Raw genomic sequence first — 17,670 nt, forward strand, 5'->3', positions numbered from 1 at the left:
AAATAGAGAGAACTCCCTGGACATCTCTTAGATCCCTCGCCCTCCCCTCATTATGTTTTCGTATTCAGATTAGAGTGCTAATACGATCCAAGGTAAACGAACCACCCTCCAAGATGGTGCAAGGCAAGCCATGACATAGAGAGAACTCCTTTGACATCTCTATCCCTCGCTCTCCTCTCATTACTTTTTGTATTCAAATTAGACTTGTAAGCGTTGTTTTCTTGTATTAATCTATCTATACACCAGATTGAACTTGCCCCCCCCTTCATTAGTGTTCGTATTTAGATTAGAGTGGTAAAGCATCATTTTTCGTATTAATCTATACTCAAGCTTGCGATCTCATTGACTAACACTATAACTTATCCGGCTCTGCCACCGCAGAATGTGGGAATTGAACTCACAACCTACCTATTAGTCTCCGCGAGACAGCCTTACTAGCTGATCCTGCCTAGACTAATTTAGAGGGAATATTCCTGAATAATCCCCAGCGACTAATGGAGTTTAGACCGTGGCATCAGATCAGGGGAGAGATTTTGAACGAATCTTCGTTTTTAACTCAATTGGGTCGTTGAGGAGAAGAAAGCAAGCATCATCTGTTGATACACTTGCTTCTTTGATCAAGAGTGGGGAGAAAAATATTAGGGTTCTGCAATGAGCACCAGAAGGACTCGAACCAGTTACTTGAAGAACCTGCAGAAGGATGGAGATGCCTCTCTGTTATGTTCTGCTTGGATTCATGGGCCAAACTCTAGAAAAGAGGAAAAGGGTCATATCATTCTCGGAAAATCTATCATTAAATCTGGCGATAATCATGGTTGCTTGGAGATCTCTGGTTATGATCTCAAAGAAGACCTTTTATCTGAGCCAGTAAGTGGATTTATCCTTATAATACACCTCCTTTGTCTCATGTTGGTTGAAAATATGCCGTATATGGTTGAGATTTGTCTTATATTTTTGATGCATTTTCTTGTATGGTTGAGATTGTCTTATAAACTTGATTGTTGGCGAAATTGAAAATCTATGTATTATCTTAAATCGTTGAATTTTTTAAATATAAATACACTTGCATCTAAGCATTAAAGAATTTGTAAATAAAAATATGCTTTGCGTTATTGTCATTATATTACAAAAGCATTGATGAATGACCAATCTCATGGTTGAAGTTTGGATTGGGTTTAGGGTCTATAATTCTATTTTCTTTTGAGTATTCTGATGCATCAACAATATGCCTGTTTCTGGATGACCTGTCTCAGGCCAAAAGTGAACTTGTGCCTTTGCCATTTTATCTATATTGTTTTTATATGTTCGAAATTTGAATTTCATTGATTGACGTATACAGGAACTAATGCACGTGTGTATTGAAGAAGTCTCTTAAGTGTGTCTTGGTAACAAGGTTTTCAAAGATCTGTGTGATACTTCATTAAAATTTGGTGATATGTATTAACAACCTGAGTAATATGGAACATTCACTTCAACTTACTTTTTGTGGATTGTATGAGTGATGTTAATACAAATAGAAACATTTTCTTCGTTATGAAATTCTGAAAATATCCATGCCTCATATTTTGTTATGCAGCATAATGAACATGAATGTTTGAGAAGTTTGTAATTGTAACAGGGTTTTGGTAAAGCTTGGTATGTGTTAACAATTTGCTAACATAGACTGAAAGAGAGATGATGTGAGGGTGTGGTCAGTTGCTCCAAAACACCAAGGGAGTGGGCTGCTGTGTGAGGGGAGAAAAAATAGAGAAAACCGTGCAGAAAAATGGAAAGGAAACCTTAGCCGCTAAAATCCCTATCTCATTATGAGAGGTTTGGGCCAATTATTATTGATAAGTAACTTAAGGTCATGTTGGCATGTTCACACATGGCTAATGACCAAACGTTATAAAAATAATGTAAATGCCTATAACCCCTGAAATTCGGGCCAAAGATACAGTAAAAGTATGTCTAGAAAACTCTCGAAGAAAAGCATTGCTATATCCGGATGGTCTGGAGTCACGAACATTGAGTACAAAAACTTGGAACAAGTATCCTAAACTACTCCATGCCTTAATAGCATCATGTCTTTGTGTGATAAATAGTTATTTCATTGCTACTGCTTGAAGATAAGTTCACTTTCAGTTTTGCTCTTAGTGCAACCCTGCAAGGCTGCTTGACCTTGCATATTTCCAAATAGATCTTGTTGAATCCATAACTGTACGCCATATGGAACTATGGAGTAACTAGTAAACTGGTAAACTCCAACATACTTTTAGTGCCATCTTCTAAAAATATGATGGCTAGCCAAGGGAAGAGAAGAATTTCCATAAGTGCAAGCCAGAGTTTCCAAATTCATTACAATGATGTTGCAAGACATAACCTTGTTATTGCATTTCATTATCAAACACGTCATCTCTTTCTCTCACACTCACTCATGCTTGTGAAACCATCTCAAGAATCATCACCATTTGTAAATCCACTGAATGCATTACTGTCATTATCATAGATCCTTAGGAAACCAAAAATGTCTATGTTTGCTTCAGTATGGATAACCCAAAGTCGCGCTTAATTATAATCTTAATTTGTAGTATACACTAATTTTCACCTTCGGTAGACACTATATTTTTCTTTCTAAGCAGGCTCTAGCATATGAACTATGTGAAGCCCATGCTCACTTTCTGCAAAAAACTTCAAGGCACCTTAGGGTTTCCTAAGCCTTACAATTAAAAAAATAAAGCAGAATTCATATTCTTGTTTCACAAGGTATAGGCATACATGCGCATTTGTATGCATTTCATCCACGCTTAAACATTACATGTTACGTTCTATAAGTTTGAATGGAATGTGTTTGAACACCCCGAAACACTATGGAGACCCCTTCTTTTTTTATATTGGCTAATAAGCATCTGTGTGAGTTTAAATTGACCTTTTGTTTTCATTACTTGTTCATCTAAAGTTTGTTTAATAAAAAACAAATATTGCAGGTTGACAACAAGGAAGAGGAAGAATTGCCACAATCCATAGCAGTGCATCCTGGAGGGGATGGTGTCATATGCTCATTTTTAAAGTCCTTCAAGTAAATCCAGGATGATGCGCAATTGTATATCCAATGCATATGCACACTCATATACTCAAAATATCTATGTACCAAGGTTTTCATAGATCATTGTGTCTGCAGGTTTTATGAGTTAGAGAAAGGAGAACATATGGAGTTAAAAGAGTCTAAAGGACGCCTTTTACCCCTAGAAGGAATTGGGCCACAATCGAGCCTTTTGTTTTCGGCTGATGGGTCTAGACTTGCAGCAGGATCAAAGGTAAGATTAGTAAATTTTAAAATATATAGGTATGATTTACTGTTCATGGTTCAAGACTTCATATCCGCAGCTCATTCTTTCCATAGGATGGACATATACGAGTCTTTGAATGGCCAACTTTGAACATCCTATTTGATCAGCCTGATGGTTGCAAGTTCCTGAGTAGCCTTGATATTAGGTGTGTCAGTAGCTTTTGAATGCAAATGTCTGGTCATTATTATATATTAGAATTTATCTAATTTGCAATTATTATGGCAGTCTAGATGGGGCATTTCTAGCATCAGTACCAGAGGGTGGAAATTTCTGTCGTGTTTGGGAAATAGAGACATCAACAGTCTTAACAACAATAACAAACAGCAATAAGGTTTGTTAATGGAATTAAAGCATGTATTACAAAACCAGCAGCTCAATTGGTTGCCAAGACTTTCTAAAGAACCTTCTCTTTTCTAATCAGCACTCTATATAAGTAGGCTAGTTTGAATCACCTTATGTGCTGTGTGTAATCTCTTGTTTCATATCAGGGCGAGGTATTTGGCTCTTGTCGGTTTTCAAGAGATGGAACTAAACCATTTTTGTTCATAACAGTAAACAAAGGTGCGAAAACGGAAGCGATAAAACAAGAGAAGTTGTTAGAATCATACATATTTTTAACAAAGGAATTTCATGTCTGTAAATATAGGTGGAAAGGGTTTTATTGGAGTGTGGGAAATCCAATCATGGAATAAGATTGGCAAGAAGATGTTCTCAAAGGATATTGTCACCTCGTTTGCCATTAGTCATGATGGGAAATGGCTGGGACTGTATGTGTTAGGGTTTCAAATTCGTCATATACAGTTAAGGTTGCTATTGGTCATATATTTGAGTTATGATATTGATAAAATAAATGTGATGCAGTGGAAGTGCCTCCGGGGATACATATCTTATTGAAGTGAAACGAATGCAAATGATTGAACTTCTGAAAGATGCACATTTATCAGCAGTAACGAGTTTGGAATTCTCTCCAAATAGCAGGTAGGGTTTTGTATATATTGTAACAAGTTACATATATTCTGTTTTTGTTCTTGTTTTTCTTGACTTAATGAGGTCTCCGCCGGCATTTGTGGTATAACTATGGATGGGCAGGGGAGGCAGTTGAACTCCCAAACTATTAGCTTTTGTTGTTGTGGCATTACCTTTCTATTTTAAACAAGAGAAATTGTTTGGTTCTCCATTGGCAGAGCATTTTTATCAGTATCTTCCGCTGATTCAACTGCTAGAGTAACCAAACTGAATGCAATCAAGCCGTGGAAAGGTGTGGTGGATGATAAAAACTTTTGGAGAGAGTTAGTTGATTTATTTGACTGTTAACTGTTTTCTGCTTCCTTCACATTGGCAGAGTGGCAGCTGTACGCTGTGTTGATAGGAATTATCCTGCTTTCAGCAGTTCTCTTTTATATATTTTTTGAGCTATCTGATTCCTTCTGGAATTTTCCATTGGGGCGAAATCAACCCGGAAGACTGTTTCACAAAACGATATATGAAAGCCGACAGGATTTTGATGGAGAAGAATTATAAGACTCTAGATATATAGTTAGGCTTCAATGTTTCAGCATTTATGCATACATAATTTTATCTGAGTAAACAAGCTCACAATCCGTCATTAAGATTCATGTTGAATAAAGTTCTCAGGTGGTGGTACATGATAATGTTTGGAGGGGAAAAAACAGGCAAAAAGGTCTAAATTTTTGTGTGACATTCGCCTATCATGATGTATTAATAACTCTTAGATATTTTATTGCATTGGTTTCTAACTCTCTGATTGAAGGTATTAATAGCAATCGGCAATGGTTTGGTTAAGTTTGGTTCGGTTCAAGAGTTTCAATCTCAAATCGAATCATTTAAACCAAAACTATTCAAACTGAACCATTACAAAAAATCCAAGCTCAAACCAAACAATTTAGTGATTATCAAATTGTTGAACCATTAAAATTGCAGTTTCCCCGTTCGATTTTGGATTTTCAAGTTGGGTCAAATTTTGAAAATTTAAAGATTTTTCCTAAATTGTCAAAATTAGGCTTAAAAATAAAAAGGTTAAAGATAATATTAAAGAAAATAGCTAAGTGTCAACCCTAAACCATCAAACCGTTTAAATTGGAAGTTGTTAAGTGAAACAAACAAAATCGTTTACAGCCCTAAATTGAATTGAACTCTTTAAAGTGTTGTCATTATGTTGTGGTTGAATTGAACCATTGTCAATTGCTAGGTATTAAGAACATCAAATGTTTAAATTTCTCAATTATGTCATTCTAGAGAAGGTAAGCAACCATAAGTAATGCAATTGTCATGAAGTATATAGTTTTATATAACCTAAATGAGATGAAAAAATCTCCTAGATTGTATTTGCAAGGGGTTGGCATGAATCACTAAAGCAACCCCCACTATTGAAGTTGTCATGAGGTGAATTTGAGGAATTGAGTTCTTGAGTTGCACAATTCATGGTGTAGAGCTTAATATTAAGGGTGGGTAATAAACTCCAAAGCTCATTATTGTATCTCCAACTTTAGTGAATGGAAAGTTCTTAACTTTAACAAATACTTGGAAAGGAATTAATCTACATTTCAATACGCTGCATTTTACAATATCATTGCTTGTTCTTTATTGTGCACATGAATGCACCTTTATGATTTCCAAATCCTTCCTTTTTTTAATTTCCAATTTGCTTCAAACTGAATCATTTTTTAAAACTCCAATTTGCTTCCAAGTCATTCATTTTTAATCTCAGATTTGCGTGCAAATCCTCAATTTGTTTCGTCTATTACACTTTCACCCATGCATGTGAACTGCTTTGTTGTATAAGGTGAACAACTATTACAAGTTTGGAACAAATACTAAAGATGACTAGCACTACCTTGTTGTATGACAAAAAGTATTCCTACATCAGAACAAATACAAAAGATAATGATTCAAAGGAGATGGAAATTGCATACTAGTATTTACGGTATGGTAGATATTGTAGCTACATTGATATGTCGCACTTTGGTTTAACAAAACTCATTATGATACTTATATGAGACAAGACATATATAAGTATCATAATGAGTTTTGTTAAACCAAAGTGCGACATATCAATGTAGCTACAATATCTACCATACCGTAAATACTAGTATGCAATTTCCATCTCCTTTGAATCATTATCTTTTGTATTTGTTCTGATGTAGGAATACTTTTTGTCATACAACAAGGTAGTGCTAGTCATCTTAGAATGATAGAGATAAGTATCCCCATAATATAGCTATATCTAGGTGCAATATACAAAGACCAAATATTTGAGGCAAATTCATCTAAAAAGCCACTCCTCTTTATGGTCATTATCCCGCAAATCATATTCTCCAAAACTGCCAATGGCTTTGTGGAAATGCAGAGCACAAGAATAGAACAGCTACTATTCCCACTTGATGTACACCCTTAGTGTGATGCACAAAGCCATTAGCACATGCCAATGGCATTGTGGAAATGCAGAGCACAAGAATAGAACAGCTTCTATTCCCAATTGCTGTACACCCGTAGTGTGAATATGTCATCGTGGACGGAGAGCCAGGCGAAGTAATACGTTCATTGCTGATCTAAATCCCCTAGAATAGTTTTTACACGATCTCTTCAAAATTACAAGATAAATCAATTTCAATTCTACATGATAGCCAACACCCAACCATTATTGATCAAGAAATGACTTGAATCTTTTACACGGCCAGATGCCAGACACAAGATTACATGAATGGCAAAAATTTCAGTGAGTTTTCTGAAACCTTGGGAATCCCCAAAAAATAATATTTTCCTCTTGGGAAGGAAGTCCTAATATTCCTAAATTGGTACGAATCTATCTTTTGCAGTTTTGACTGCTATCTCAACATGAGTATCAAAGCATCTACCACAACAAGTATCTACAGGACTATTACCTCTATCACCAAGATGACTACACGATAAACATTCAGATTCAGAGAGGCATAAAGAAAGCAATATATGTACTGCACCTCTTGCAATCTGCTTAAACTGCTCTTTGCCTGGAAACAAAAACAAAAGATCACAAACATCAACAAATAGCGATAAAAAGATGGAGGTTAAATATACATCACAAGTTTACAAAGCATACCAAGTCCCTCTGCAATATAGAATGGCCAAATCTGTTTTTTAACCAACTCCGTGAGGTGAACTTTCATGCCCTCGTTAGAAGTAGATGCAGCATTACATTGACTATTTCTGTCAGCTGATGTCACAACATGGATTTTTGCATTGCTTGAGATTTTCTTACTCATATCTGGACTTTCTATATCACTTCTTTCTAAACATTTATCCATCGTGTGAGGTTCAAATTTCATACGACTGTGTGGAAGGTCCTCATGTCGACAATCTCTAGATTTCATCATTGTTGCAGGCAACGCAACATTCCTTGTGCTTGTATTAACCATATCCTTTTGATCATTTTTCCTCAACCCTGCAGCTACGCTTGAGCTAGCTCCACTGCTTTTTTCATTTGAAAATTTGTCCTTGATGTCACTGACATTTTGGATCATATCCTTTTTATTCTTCTTCGGAGCATTTTCAAATGTCCTTGATCTCAAACTTGCAACAGTACTTGAGCTTGCTTCACCACATTTTTCATTTGAATTTTGGTTACTGACACCACTGACATTTGGGTCCAAATCCTTTTTATCTCTCTTCATGGAAATATCAAGGGTCCTTAACCTTGACCTTGCAATTATGTTCGAGCTAGAATCATCATTTTTTCTATCAAAATTCTCGTTCCTAATGTTAACACTTTGGTTTGTAAGGACAGGAGCTCTTAAAGGACTTGGATAATGCAATGTCCCATCGCTCAGTTTCTTATTCGAAGACACTTCAGATGAATCTGAAACCCCTATGTTCAATTGGCTGCGTGCATGGCTCATCATCTGCCACGCTTGTTCAACTTCTCTTTCCCCTTTTGGTGAAACCATTCCAAGTTTACTTCTGTTACCTTCAATAACAGAAGTTTTTCCCGAAACTACTGATCTAGAAGAATCTATTGATTGCCTGCCTATAGCATGGAATTGCAAATTACCTGTCTGTATTTGGCCCCAATTTGTGCGCATGATTTGAATCCGTTCTTGCAATCCACATTGTCGACGAACAGTCCTTGTTGACCCATTCATAGGACTTGATAATGGAATCTCCGAATCATTGACACCCCTTTGTTGATCTGATAGTCTCCTTGATACTCCTCGTATCGATGCTCTCCTCCTTGACCTTGCTCTTCTCCTTGGTACCACATTTGAAAAACGTGGTCTAGAGATGGGTATTTGAGCTCTAAATCGCCTTGGATGTCGATTTCCAGACTGTGGTGATGCGACAATGGATCTTAATATGGTATCTTCATCTTGATCACTTTCACCATCTTTATGCTCTGTGTCTGAGGTTTGAACTAGTTCATCCTCTTCATTGTCATTATCAGAGTTTTCTGCTGCTACTGATCCTTGGCATGCCCTACAAAACCAATCGCCACGTGGTATGGATGTTCCAAGTCCTACACAGAATGTGTGTGCAGCTGCATCACATTGATCGCATAACAAGAGCAGCCTTTCATCACCAGAACCATGGCATTCCATACAAACAACATCTTCATAAGATTCTTGCATAGGAATATATTGTTCATCTGGAGGGATATAGGCCTGAAAAGAGAAATAACTGTTACAGCATAGTACTTACAATATATCAACCATCCTGTTTGCTTGAGAAATCAGTTGCCTATTTATATAACCAGTCAATAAGATGGTTTACATATATATAAAATAAACTCATTATTTTCAAAATAAAAAATGAATAATCATATAAACATACCTGGTTTCTCGTTGGTATTCGAACTGTTCTCTTTCGTTTTCTAGCAATGCCAGGTTTAACAATAGTAACAAATCTTTGCTTGCACATTGGGCATCGAGATTCCACCTTAGCCCACTCCATAATACACCCAAAACAGAAGAAATGATCACAACAATCAAGTTTACCTCTTTCAACAAATGCACTAGTTTCCTCAGTCAAACAGATCCCACAAACACGTGCAATTTCAACCTCATCTACTACACGTTCTTGAACCACGTCTGCATTTTCTTCTTCTTCAAGTACCTTCTGCTTCCCTTTCCTCGTCATATAATTGAAAGAATCATCTGCTTTCAAGTTCTCAGGCATATTTGATGGGCTGATCCAAAATTTCCCTTTCCTCTTTGCGTCCTCAGAAGCTCCAGATACATCCCTTCCTGCCATATTAGAGGGTCCAATATCGTTTTCTCGCGGCAAAGTGGCAGAATCTTCTTCAAAACTCTTCTGCTTCCCTTTCCCTTTTGAATCATATAAAACTCCCAATGCATGATTTTCTTCACAATCAATGTTCGACATGCTGATATCATATGTTTGTTGCATATTAGCAGCGTCTTCTTTGAATATCTTATTCTTCCCTTTCTTCTGCACATCATCTGAAGTTCGAGGTGCATCATTTCCTTTATATTCTAGGGTCAATGTGCCCATACCATTTCCAGATGCATCATTTTCTTCCATGTTTGATGATCTGATACCATTTTTTAATACACCATTTCCTTCACATTTCATGATGGATGTAATTATACCATTTCTTGCTACATTGTTTTCTTCCATGTTGGACATGCTGACTCCATTTCTGGTTGCATTATTTTCTGGAGCAATTTGTCTGCTGATATCAATTCGGGATGCATCATTTTCTTCCATGTTTGATGGTTTGATACCATTTCCAAATGCATCATTTTCTTTTGCTTTTGATATGCAGATACCATTTCTGCATGCATCATTATCTTCATATTCCATGTCCGGTGAGCTGACGCCATTTCCAGATACATTGTTTTCTTCTACATTTGGTGTGCTTATACCATTTTCTGAATGCAATACAGTGGAATGAGCAGAATCCATACATGATCTGACTCTGCTACAGGTATAGCTTTTCAATGTGCTTATAGCTTTTCTAGATGCATTGCTGTATTCCATATTCAATGCACCAATTTCATTTCCTTGTAACAAAAGAATGGAAGAAAATCTGTCTGTAGAAGATTTAACTCTCTGAAATCCATCTTCAACCCGAGACCTAGGCTCCAAACAAACAACCACATTCTTCTCTTGATAAAAGCCCTCATTTTGCATAAGATCCGCATCCCCGCCTTCAAAGAAAATCTCAATTTGCACAGGCTTTCCGCAATCAACATCAACAATTCCTTCATCAGGATCAATCGTGGAGATACGGCGAGGCAGTGGTTCCTTGAAATATCTCAGAGGAGATTTTCCAGGAACCCGTCCTCTTGCTTCGGAAGTTGAAACCTCAGCTTTTCCTTTACTATTCTCTTCCTCTTTTTCCTCCTCCTCCTCCTCCTCCTCCTCCTCATCATCATCATCATCATCATCATCATCTTCTTCTTCTTCTTCTTCTTCATCATCATCATCATCATCTTGATCTTCTTCTTCTTCTTCTTCTTCTTCTTCTTCATCATCATCATCATCATCATCATCTTGATCTTCTTTTTCTTCTTCTTTGTTCGCTGCATCGCCACTGTAGGCATAAGGAGCATGTTTCATCCTATTCCGACCAGAAGAGGAGGAGATGCCCTTGGTCAATTTCCGATTCCTCATCACACAGATCTCTCTCTCTCTCTCTCTCTCTCTCTGTTTTGGAACACCACATTCACTAAACAATGAGCAGGGTAAAGCTCTGCCCCTGTTCTGCCTCTCTCAAACACAAGCGCGCGCGCGCACACACACATATACAGTATAAAGAGGCCAAATAAATCTTCCAAGTAACTAGGGATCGGCAATTGCTCGGCTCAAGCCTAAACCGTTTAGCTAAAACGGTTTTAAACGCTTTAGCGGCTCGGCTTGGTTTAGGCTTGAGCCTACCTAAACGGTTTGAGCTCGGCTCCGCTGGGCTTCAGCCTTGCCAAACCGGTTAAGCCGTTTAATCCATTTATATGATTTAAGAATTAGGGTTTAGAAATTTAGAAAGTTAGAAGTTAGCATAGTTGTTAAAAAACGCGTATTTTACGTTTTAGAATACTTTGAAGTATTCTACGCTTTAGAATTGCCATTTTTTAAAATTTGACGTATTCTACGTATTTAACAAGTATTTATCATTTCAAAAAATATTTTCGTTTTTTTGAAAAAAAAACTTTAAAATTTAAGAAGTATTTAACGTATTCTACACGTATTCTAAGTATTCTACATGTATTCTAAACGTATTCTAAGTATTATACATGTATTCTAAATGTATTCTAAGTATTCTAAACGTATTCTAAGTATTATACATGTATTCTGAGTATTCTACACGTATTCTAAGTATTTAACGTATTTAACGCACTTTATCTATAAAATACATATTCTAAGTATTTTAAAAAAAGAAGTTAGAATACTTGTAGAATACTTAGAATATGTATTGTAGCGTATTTTATGCTAAGTATTTTACAACAATGGAAGTTAGAACTTAGAACTTGAAAGTTGACAAAGAGACTGACAGGAAGCCATAGGCAACATACTGTTGAGTGACGAGAGAGGGAGAGAGAGCTTGCATAGTGGACAATCAGGGGACCTCCTTGTTGTTCAGTGCTATATTCAGTGCTATATACATTCTTTGGAGAAGGATTGGATCACCGAGAGTGATAAGTCGCCATAGCCTCGGGCCTCGTGGTTCGGGTGGTGGGAGGCAGGGGATTCATGGATGTTAGCCAACCAATCATAACTACAGTCTACAAAGAGGGAGTTGTGGAGGTGGGACTTGGAGTTGAGTTTGACTCATTAGTGGGAAGGCCGAGGGGGGTGGGAGTTATGAGGAGGAGAAGAAGTACTAGTGGTAGTGGTGTTTTTTGGGTATCTTCAACTTTTTTGTCCCAAATCACTTCACAAACCGGTTCCTAAACCGGATTAGGGATTGGTTCAAGTTTGAGAACCCCAAAACCCTTTAGGCTTAACCAAACCAAACCGTTGCCGATTCCTACAAGTACCTAATAACACACACTCTATGGTCATTCATGGTTGAATGGGTGTACCTCTCTGCCTCTAACACACGTGACTCTCTAAAACCCCCTAAGTCATGCTTTGCCTCGGCTCTACCTTCTTGTAATGTTTGCTTATCCTGGTAGTGGTCATGCCAATCAATCCACTTGACTTCTTCATATAAGTTTAATGATGACCAAACATACAAACAACATGGAAAATCATCATTCGCTTGTATCGTTTGAGCCAAATCGCATCCAACCAGCCCTGAATCTTCTAGTACATAACATTATCTTTCATTCTACTTGATATCCAAGTCAAAATTGGGAAAATGTGAGGCATCACCACCATATATGATAACCTATGTGGTGAGAAACATTACCTAATTTCAATCTCTCGCCTTGCAATCTAAAAATCAAACAAATGTCTTTAGTGTATCATTTAAGCAAAGTTGTCTAAATGCTTTCCCCACATTTTACCAAGTTATGAATCTTATCGAGAATCGAGTTATTAGAAGTGACATAGATGGAATGATTCTTCCACCCACAAATTAGAAACCAAATTTGAGAGCACATGCCTTGTTGGATTCTCAAATAATACCTCTCTAACACTTGGTAACACTTCTCTATGACATTCAAGAATGGGGTGATTGCATTATGAAGTCTGAGTTGAAAATGTCCAAAAGCACTTGTGAATTTTCACTCGTCAAATAGTAATGCAATATGTGCTTCTACATCCTGAGAGTAGATCACATTCCATTTAGATCATAGGAATGGATAGTGTGATTTGATTACGTGCATAAGGTCAAAAAAACCCCTGAGATCAACTTCCTAAGATGGCATGGGAATCCCACCAAAAGACACACAAAAGCCAAATGCTGAGATATAAAGAAATATATAATGGGATGGATGGAATATGTTTAAACAAATAGTTATTACAAATGTAAGACGAGTTTAATATTGAATGAGCGAGATGAGCAATAGATAATAGAATGCGAGAAAGACAAAAAGGAGAAGCAAGAACAACGAAGAGGAATATGAGACTAGATAGAATCCAATGTACCCAATAACTTCTTGAGGGGTCGTGAACACCCTGCCCTTTACATACATGATACAACCATGTATGCAAAAGGTAGGCCATGAATGTGTACCACCTTGCACCTCTCCCTATGCAAGGCATGCCACCTACAAGTCTTTGCATTCACTTCACCTTGTGACCACTCCTTTAACATTAAACTTCTGACTAACCATACAATATGCAAACAAATACAAACTATTATATTTTCATATGTAGCACATGTTGGTCATGACAATAGTTTGGAAAATGAGATGCATCATGTTTGCTTCATGAAACATCAATATATTCCTCCACGAATAGGCTTTTTGGGAATGTCAATGTATGACAACTTGGGAAGGTATGGAAACTCAAGTTTCAGACATAATTCAATAAAATTCTCGAACATCTAGAGTCATTTCTCAACTGCACACCAAGTAAAAACCTATATACCACATTTGACCTCTCTTTTATTCCTTTGCTCATCATCCCTCTACTTCCCTTGTTCAAACATAATCCTCACATTAAATTCACATTTCCTTGCTCTCCTTCAAACATAATCCTCCTATCTAACATTAATGCCACACCAAACTGCTTATGGTTCAATTAGTTTTTAGATGTTGAAGGCATTACAAAACATTCCATAAATTAACTTAAACATGTTGGAATATGTCCTAAATCTACAAAGATGACCAAGAACTGGTATTGGGTGTTGCAACGTACATAAAAGAATATATATGCAAGAAGTTATATATGAGGGCTGAAGAGCGTGATCAAACAGTTTTAAGCAAATGCATGGGGGCATTAACTCTACAAAGACAAACGATTGAAAATATAGCCGTTCCAGCTATTTACCTCATATTATTCGTAGTCTGTGGATAGGAAAACCCAGACGAGTGTTATTATAATAAAACTCATCCTTCTCTAAGATTTGAACGTGAAGTCTCAATATTATTCACTGGATTATATATATGCTACAACAAAATTACATCCCACTTGGCTGACAATATTTTAAAATTTAATGATTTCCACTCTCCCATGAAACATCAATTGAACTTTTCAAGAAGATTGACATCAGTTGATCTTCCGAAATGTCTCATGGAAATGTCGCCATTCAAGCCCGTTGGGTGTACCCTCCTGTTGAAAAATGATGGAAGGTTATCGTATAAAAGAACTAGAAAGGATTCCTATATGTGGAATATATATAGGATTGAGAAAACCTATGGAAAATACAGACAATCATGTACTGTTATTTAGTTAAGGTATCGCAGCTACATACCTTGCCACTCATAATGGCACTTGCAAAGTAGCCTTTTTTGTCTCCTCCTATGGCACAATAATATCTCTATTAGTTTGTAGTGCTAGGTTTTAGACCTCCAACTTAATTTTTCTTGTGTTTCTCTAGTATCATCGCTCACCATGATATTATTACAATGGTAGCTTTTCTCCAAGTTATTGAATCAAATAAAATTGTGGTGGTGTTACCTGCTTTTCTCTCCCAAGGTTGCCAAGTCACAAGATAGACACCATCTGCAAGTTTTTTATGCTTTATGACATCAAACCAAAACTGGACGTTTGAATCTGGCATGGACCCATACTTTTCCCTTAATCCATGTATTGATTCAACTAAACTCAACTCTACACCCCAAGGATATACTACTTTTGCATCATCACCCTGTAGAAAACATGAAGTTCTTCGTAAGACCTACTGCATAAAATGTCAAGTAGCACAACACGCAGATACTCGCACATTTATAACAATTAGAACAATAATTCATTATATACTCTGCAAGGGATCAATTTCGAGTTTTGGTAACGTTGTCTGGCAGAGAGAAAAAGATCATTAGTTCAACACCTACATCCAGCGAGTAAGAAAGCTTGGCTTACCACAAGGGTGCAGCCCTAACACAGATAAGAAGACGATTTGGGTCCTGCCCAGCATTCACTTTTGGCATCTTGCAAAGAAAATAAAGATGGTACTCTTAAAGAATTATTGCACAGATATCAGCACACTTACAATAACTCCCTTAAGCCGTTGAAAAGATTCTTCTGTATTTGGAACTTGCCCTCGCAGCCATTTCACCATGAATGCATTGAACTCAACCACTTCCTTATAGAGCGGACCAGCAGATGGTCCACAATGCATTTTGTTGGAAAGAATTGGTACATAGTTCTCATCGATTCTATCGAATGGAGACAAATGTGGACCAAACCCAAAATGCTTTAAACCTTCAATAATGGCTCCACTACATCTCTGACTAGCATGAATAAAATTGACTGTTTGATGGGATTCATACCAATCGAGAAGCTCGGCCTGTGCATTGGATACCTAAACTCTCAAAACATTATATACTGAAAATATGTTAGAATAAAGTAAAATACTCTCTGATCATGATGGTAGAAAAACATTACCTAAACATGCCAAGATCAAGAGGGTTCTGTGTGCTTACAATGACACCATAAACATCATCAACATGGAAGAGGTCGATGTCGTTACCGGAATCACCACAAACAAGAACTCTTCTGTTTACATCACAATTAGAGCCTAACTTTCGTAGGACATATGCCAGAGCTTGGCCTTTTCCCGCCTTATAAGGGAGCACATCCAAGTCTATTCCACTACTATAGAGAAGTCTAACTTTGAGCTGTGCATCATTGAACCATTCATAATATGAAGTTGTTAAAGAGGAAACATAATTTTTTGTGGGTAGTTTATCAGAATGTAAACATTGTGGGTGTTAATATATACCCCTCTCTGCGCAAGGTTCGACGATAGTTTCTCACAGATTTCTGGCTGGTCATCCTTATCCACTTTAAAACTCACTTTATGAGGTCCTTGATCTGCCTCTTCCTGCTCTCAGAACAAGGAAGTCTGAATTATGTTACCAATGCTTAAAAGACATGGTTGCAAATTCAGATGAAATGTTACAACAGCATTGTTGGAGTTTACTATGATCCTGTTTACCAGCCTATAGTTCATCTAGTGGCCTAAATATAGTCAATGAAGGGGAGTGCCTAGAGACGCTAGGGAGACTATTTTCTTGCACATGTTCTGCTATAAAGATCTCTGCTTGAACCTTGTTGGTTTTTAAAGCTATATGAAAAATTTTATAGAAGAAAAATCATTTCATTATGCACGGATTCACAACAGAAATCTACATATTACATATACATTCATATTGTAAAATTTTGAATCAGATATGTTTAAAAGGTTTTCATTATTTATAATTTAACTCCCATTTTCAGCAAATGTTGACAGGTTTGGGGGTAATTATTTCACCAAGGATGATTACTACACATAAGTGCAAGAACTATCCTAACTTTAGCACATACTTGAAATCTAAAGCCTGGAATTTTCAAAGCATCCTCCAAAACCATATAAATGTCATATAAGAAAACTAATACAACAAACCAATTTTGCAAGATATTTTCACCAAGTGACAATTTGCTTTTGAGTTGGGCTAATGATGATTAATGAGGTTTTAATTACTTCACTAACAATGATTACACCAGAAGTAAAGTTACTACTTCCAGCTTTGATTGCATACTTGAAACTGAAGGTGTGGGATTTTGCGAGCTTCCTCCACGACAATATCTCGATCCCAACCATCCTCCATCTCCTTTACCCATTCCTTGTCGACCTCCAGTGAAGAGCCCCACCTGATTTCGGTGCCCACAGATAAGATAAGCACTTCGGGAGTCAAGAGAGGGGCATCCTTCAAGAGTTCCGAGTATCTCTCCATGGTTCTACCCGTGGAGTACACCAAACTCGAGTTATGAGCATACTCTGCTGCCCACAAAGAGTTGAAATTGAGTAGTGCAGAATGAGAGGGGTCACCATTGTCCACCTTTCGAAAAGTTCAAGCTTCAGATTGATCAGATTTAGGAAAGAAGCAATCCAGGAACATAGACCAAATCAGCAAGGAATGCATTATTACCAAGGTGCAGTCAAGATCGGAGACCAGCATGAACTTCCCACTATGGGAATCAGAGAAGGAGGAATCATGCCTTGGACTCTCATGATGTGATGGCTGGTTGAGATCACCGCTCGCTAACGATGCAGACATGCTTGTGACTGGTGGGCGATGAAGAGAAGGCCTGGACTTTGGGAATCCCTGTGCTTGAGGTGAATGATGCAGAGGATTTAACAGTGTGCAGCAATGGAAGAGCCTGTGAGAAGAGGAAGATGGGTGCTGTTGGGAAGAGCAGAGGAAGGGCTGGAGATGAATCATAATTCTGAAACCAAGAAGAAAAGGGGGGTTCTCTCTCTCTCAGTGTAAGCAGAGCAGGGGACAGAGAGAATATGTTT

At 37.3% G+C, this 17,670-nt stretch overlaps 3 protein-coding genes across 4 annotated transcripts; 1 reads left to right on the top strand and 2 right to left on the bottom strand.

Moving 5' to 3' along the window:
- The first annotated feature begins 432 nt into the window (after positions 1-432).
- Positions 433-5,073, top strand: LOC147861502 (SEC12-like protein 1). Its single transcript, XM_087323003.1, has 10 exons — positions 433-867; positions 2,967-3,058; positions 3,161-3,296; positions 3,383-3,474; positions 3,555-3,660; positions 3,818-3,890; positions 3,976-4,096; positions 4,191-4,307; positions 4,514-4,587; positions 4,672-5,073. Exons 1-10 carry the CDS (start codon positions 652-654, stop codon positions 4,848-4,850), a joined length of 1,206 nt encoding a protein of 401 aa, XP_087179129.1. The 5' UTR covers positions 433-651; the 3' UTR covers positions 4,851-5,073.
- Positions 5,074-6,870: 1,797 nt separating this feature from the next.
- Positions 6,871-11,063, bottom strand: LOC147861503 (uncharacterized). Its single transcript, XM_087322230.1, has 3 exons — positions 9,150-11,063; positions 7,426-8,980; positions 6,871-7,336 (listed from the first exon to the last, which is right to left on the bottom strand). The coding sequence occupies exons 1-3, from the start codon at positions 10,953-10,955 to the stop codon at positions 7,137-7,139; spliced, it is 3,561 nt and encodes a 1,186-aa protein (XP_087178356.1). The 5' UTR covers positions 10,956-11,063; the 3' UTR covers positions 6,871-7,136.
- Positions 11,064-14,191: 3,128 nt separating this feature from the next.
- LOC147861504 (sucrose-phosphatase 1-like) lies at positions 14,192-17,616 on the bottom strand. Of its 2 annotated transcripts, none has more exons than XM_087322802.1 (8): positions 17,300-17,616; positions 16,910-17,209; positions 16,111-16,212; positions 15,812-16,006; positions 15,379-15,690; positions 14,847-15,036; positions 14,641-14,684; positions 14,192-14,498 (listed from the first exon to the last, which is right to left on the bottom strand). In XM_087322802.1, the coding sequence occupies exons 1-8, from the start codon at positions 17,591-17,593 to the stop codon at positions 14,436-14,438; spliced, it is 1,500 nt and encodes a 499-aa protein (XP_087178928.1). In that variant the 5' UTR covers positions 17,594-17,616; the 3' UTR covers positions 14,192-14,435. The 2 variants fall into 2 exon arrangements, with proteins under 2 accessions (XP_087178928.1, XP_087178927.1); XM_087322801.1 differs by having other exon boundaries at positions 14,641-14,687.
- Positions 17,617-17,670: the final 54 nt, after the last annotated feature.

This window comes from Azolla caroliniana, unplaced genomic scaffold (assembly GCF_043228905.1).
Source record: "Azolla caroliniana isolate FFs.n. ecotype wild unplaced genomic scaffold, voAzoCaro1.0.p SCAF_7, whole genome shotgun sequence".
Classification (NCBI taxonomy): domain Eukaryota; kingdom Viridiplantae; phylum Streptophyta; class Polypodiopsida; order Salviniales; family Salviniaceae; genus Azolla; species Azolla caroliniana.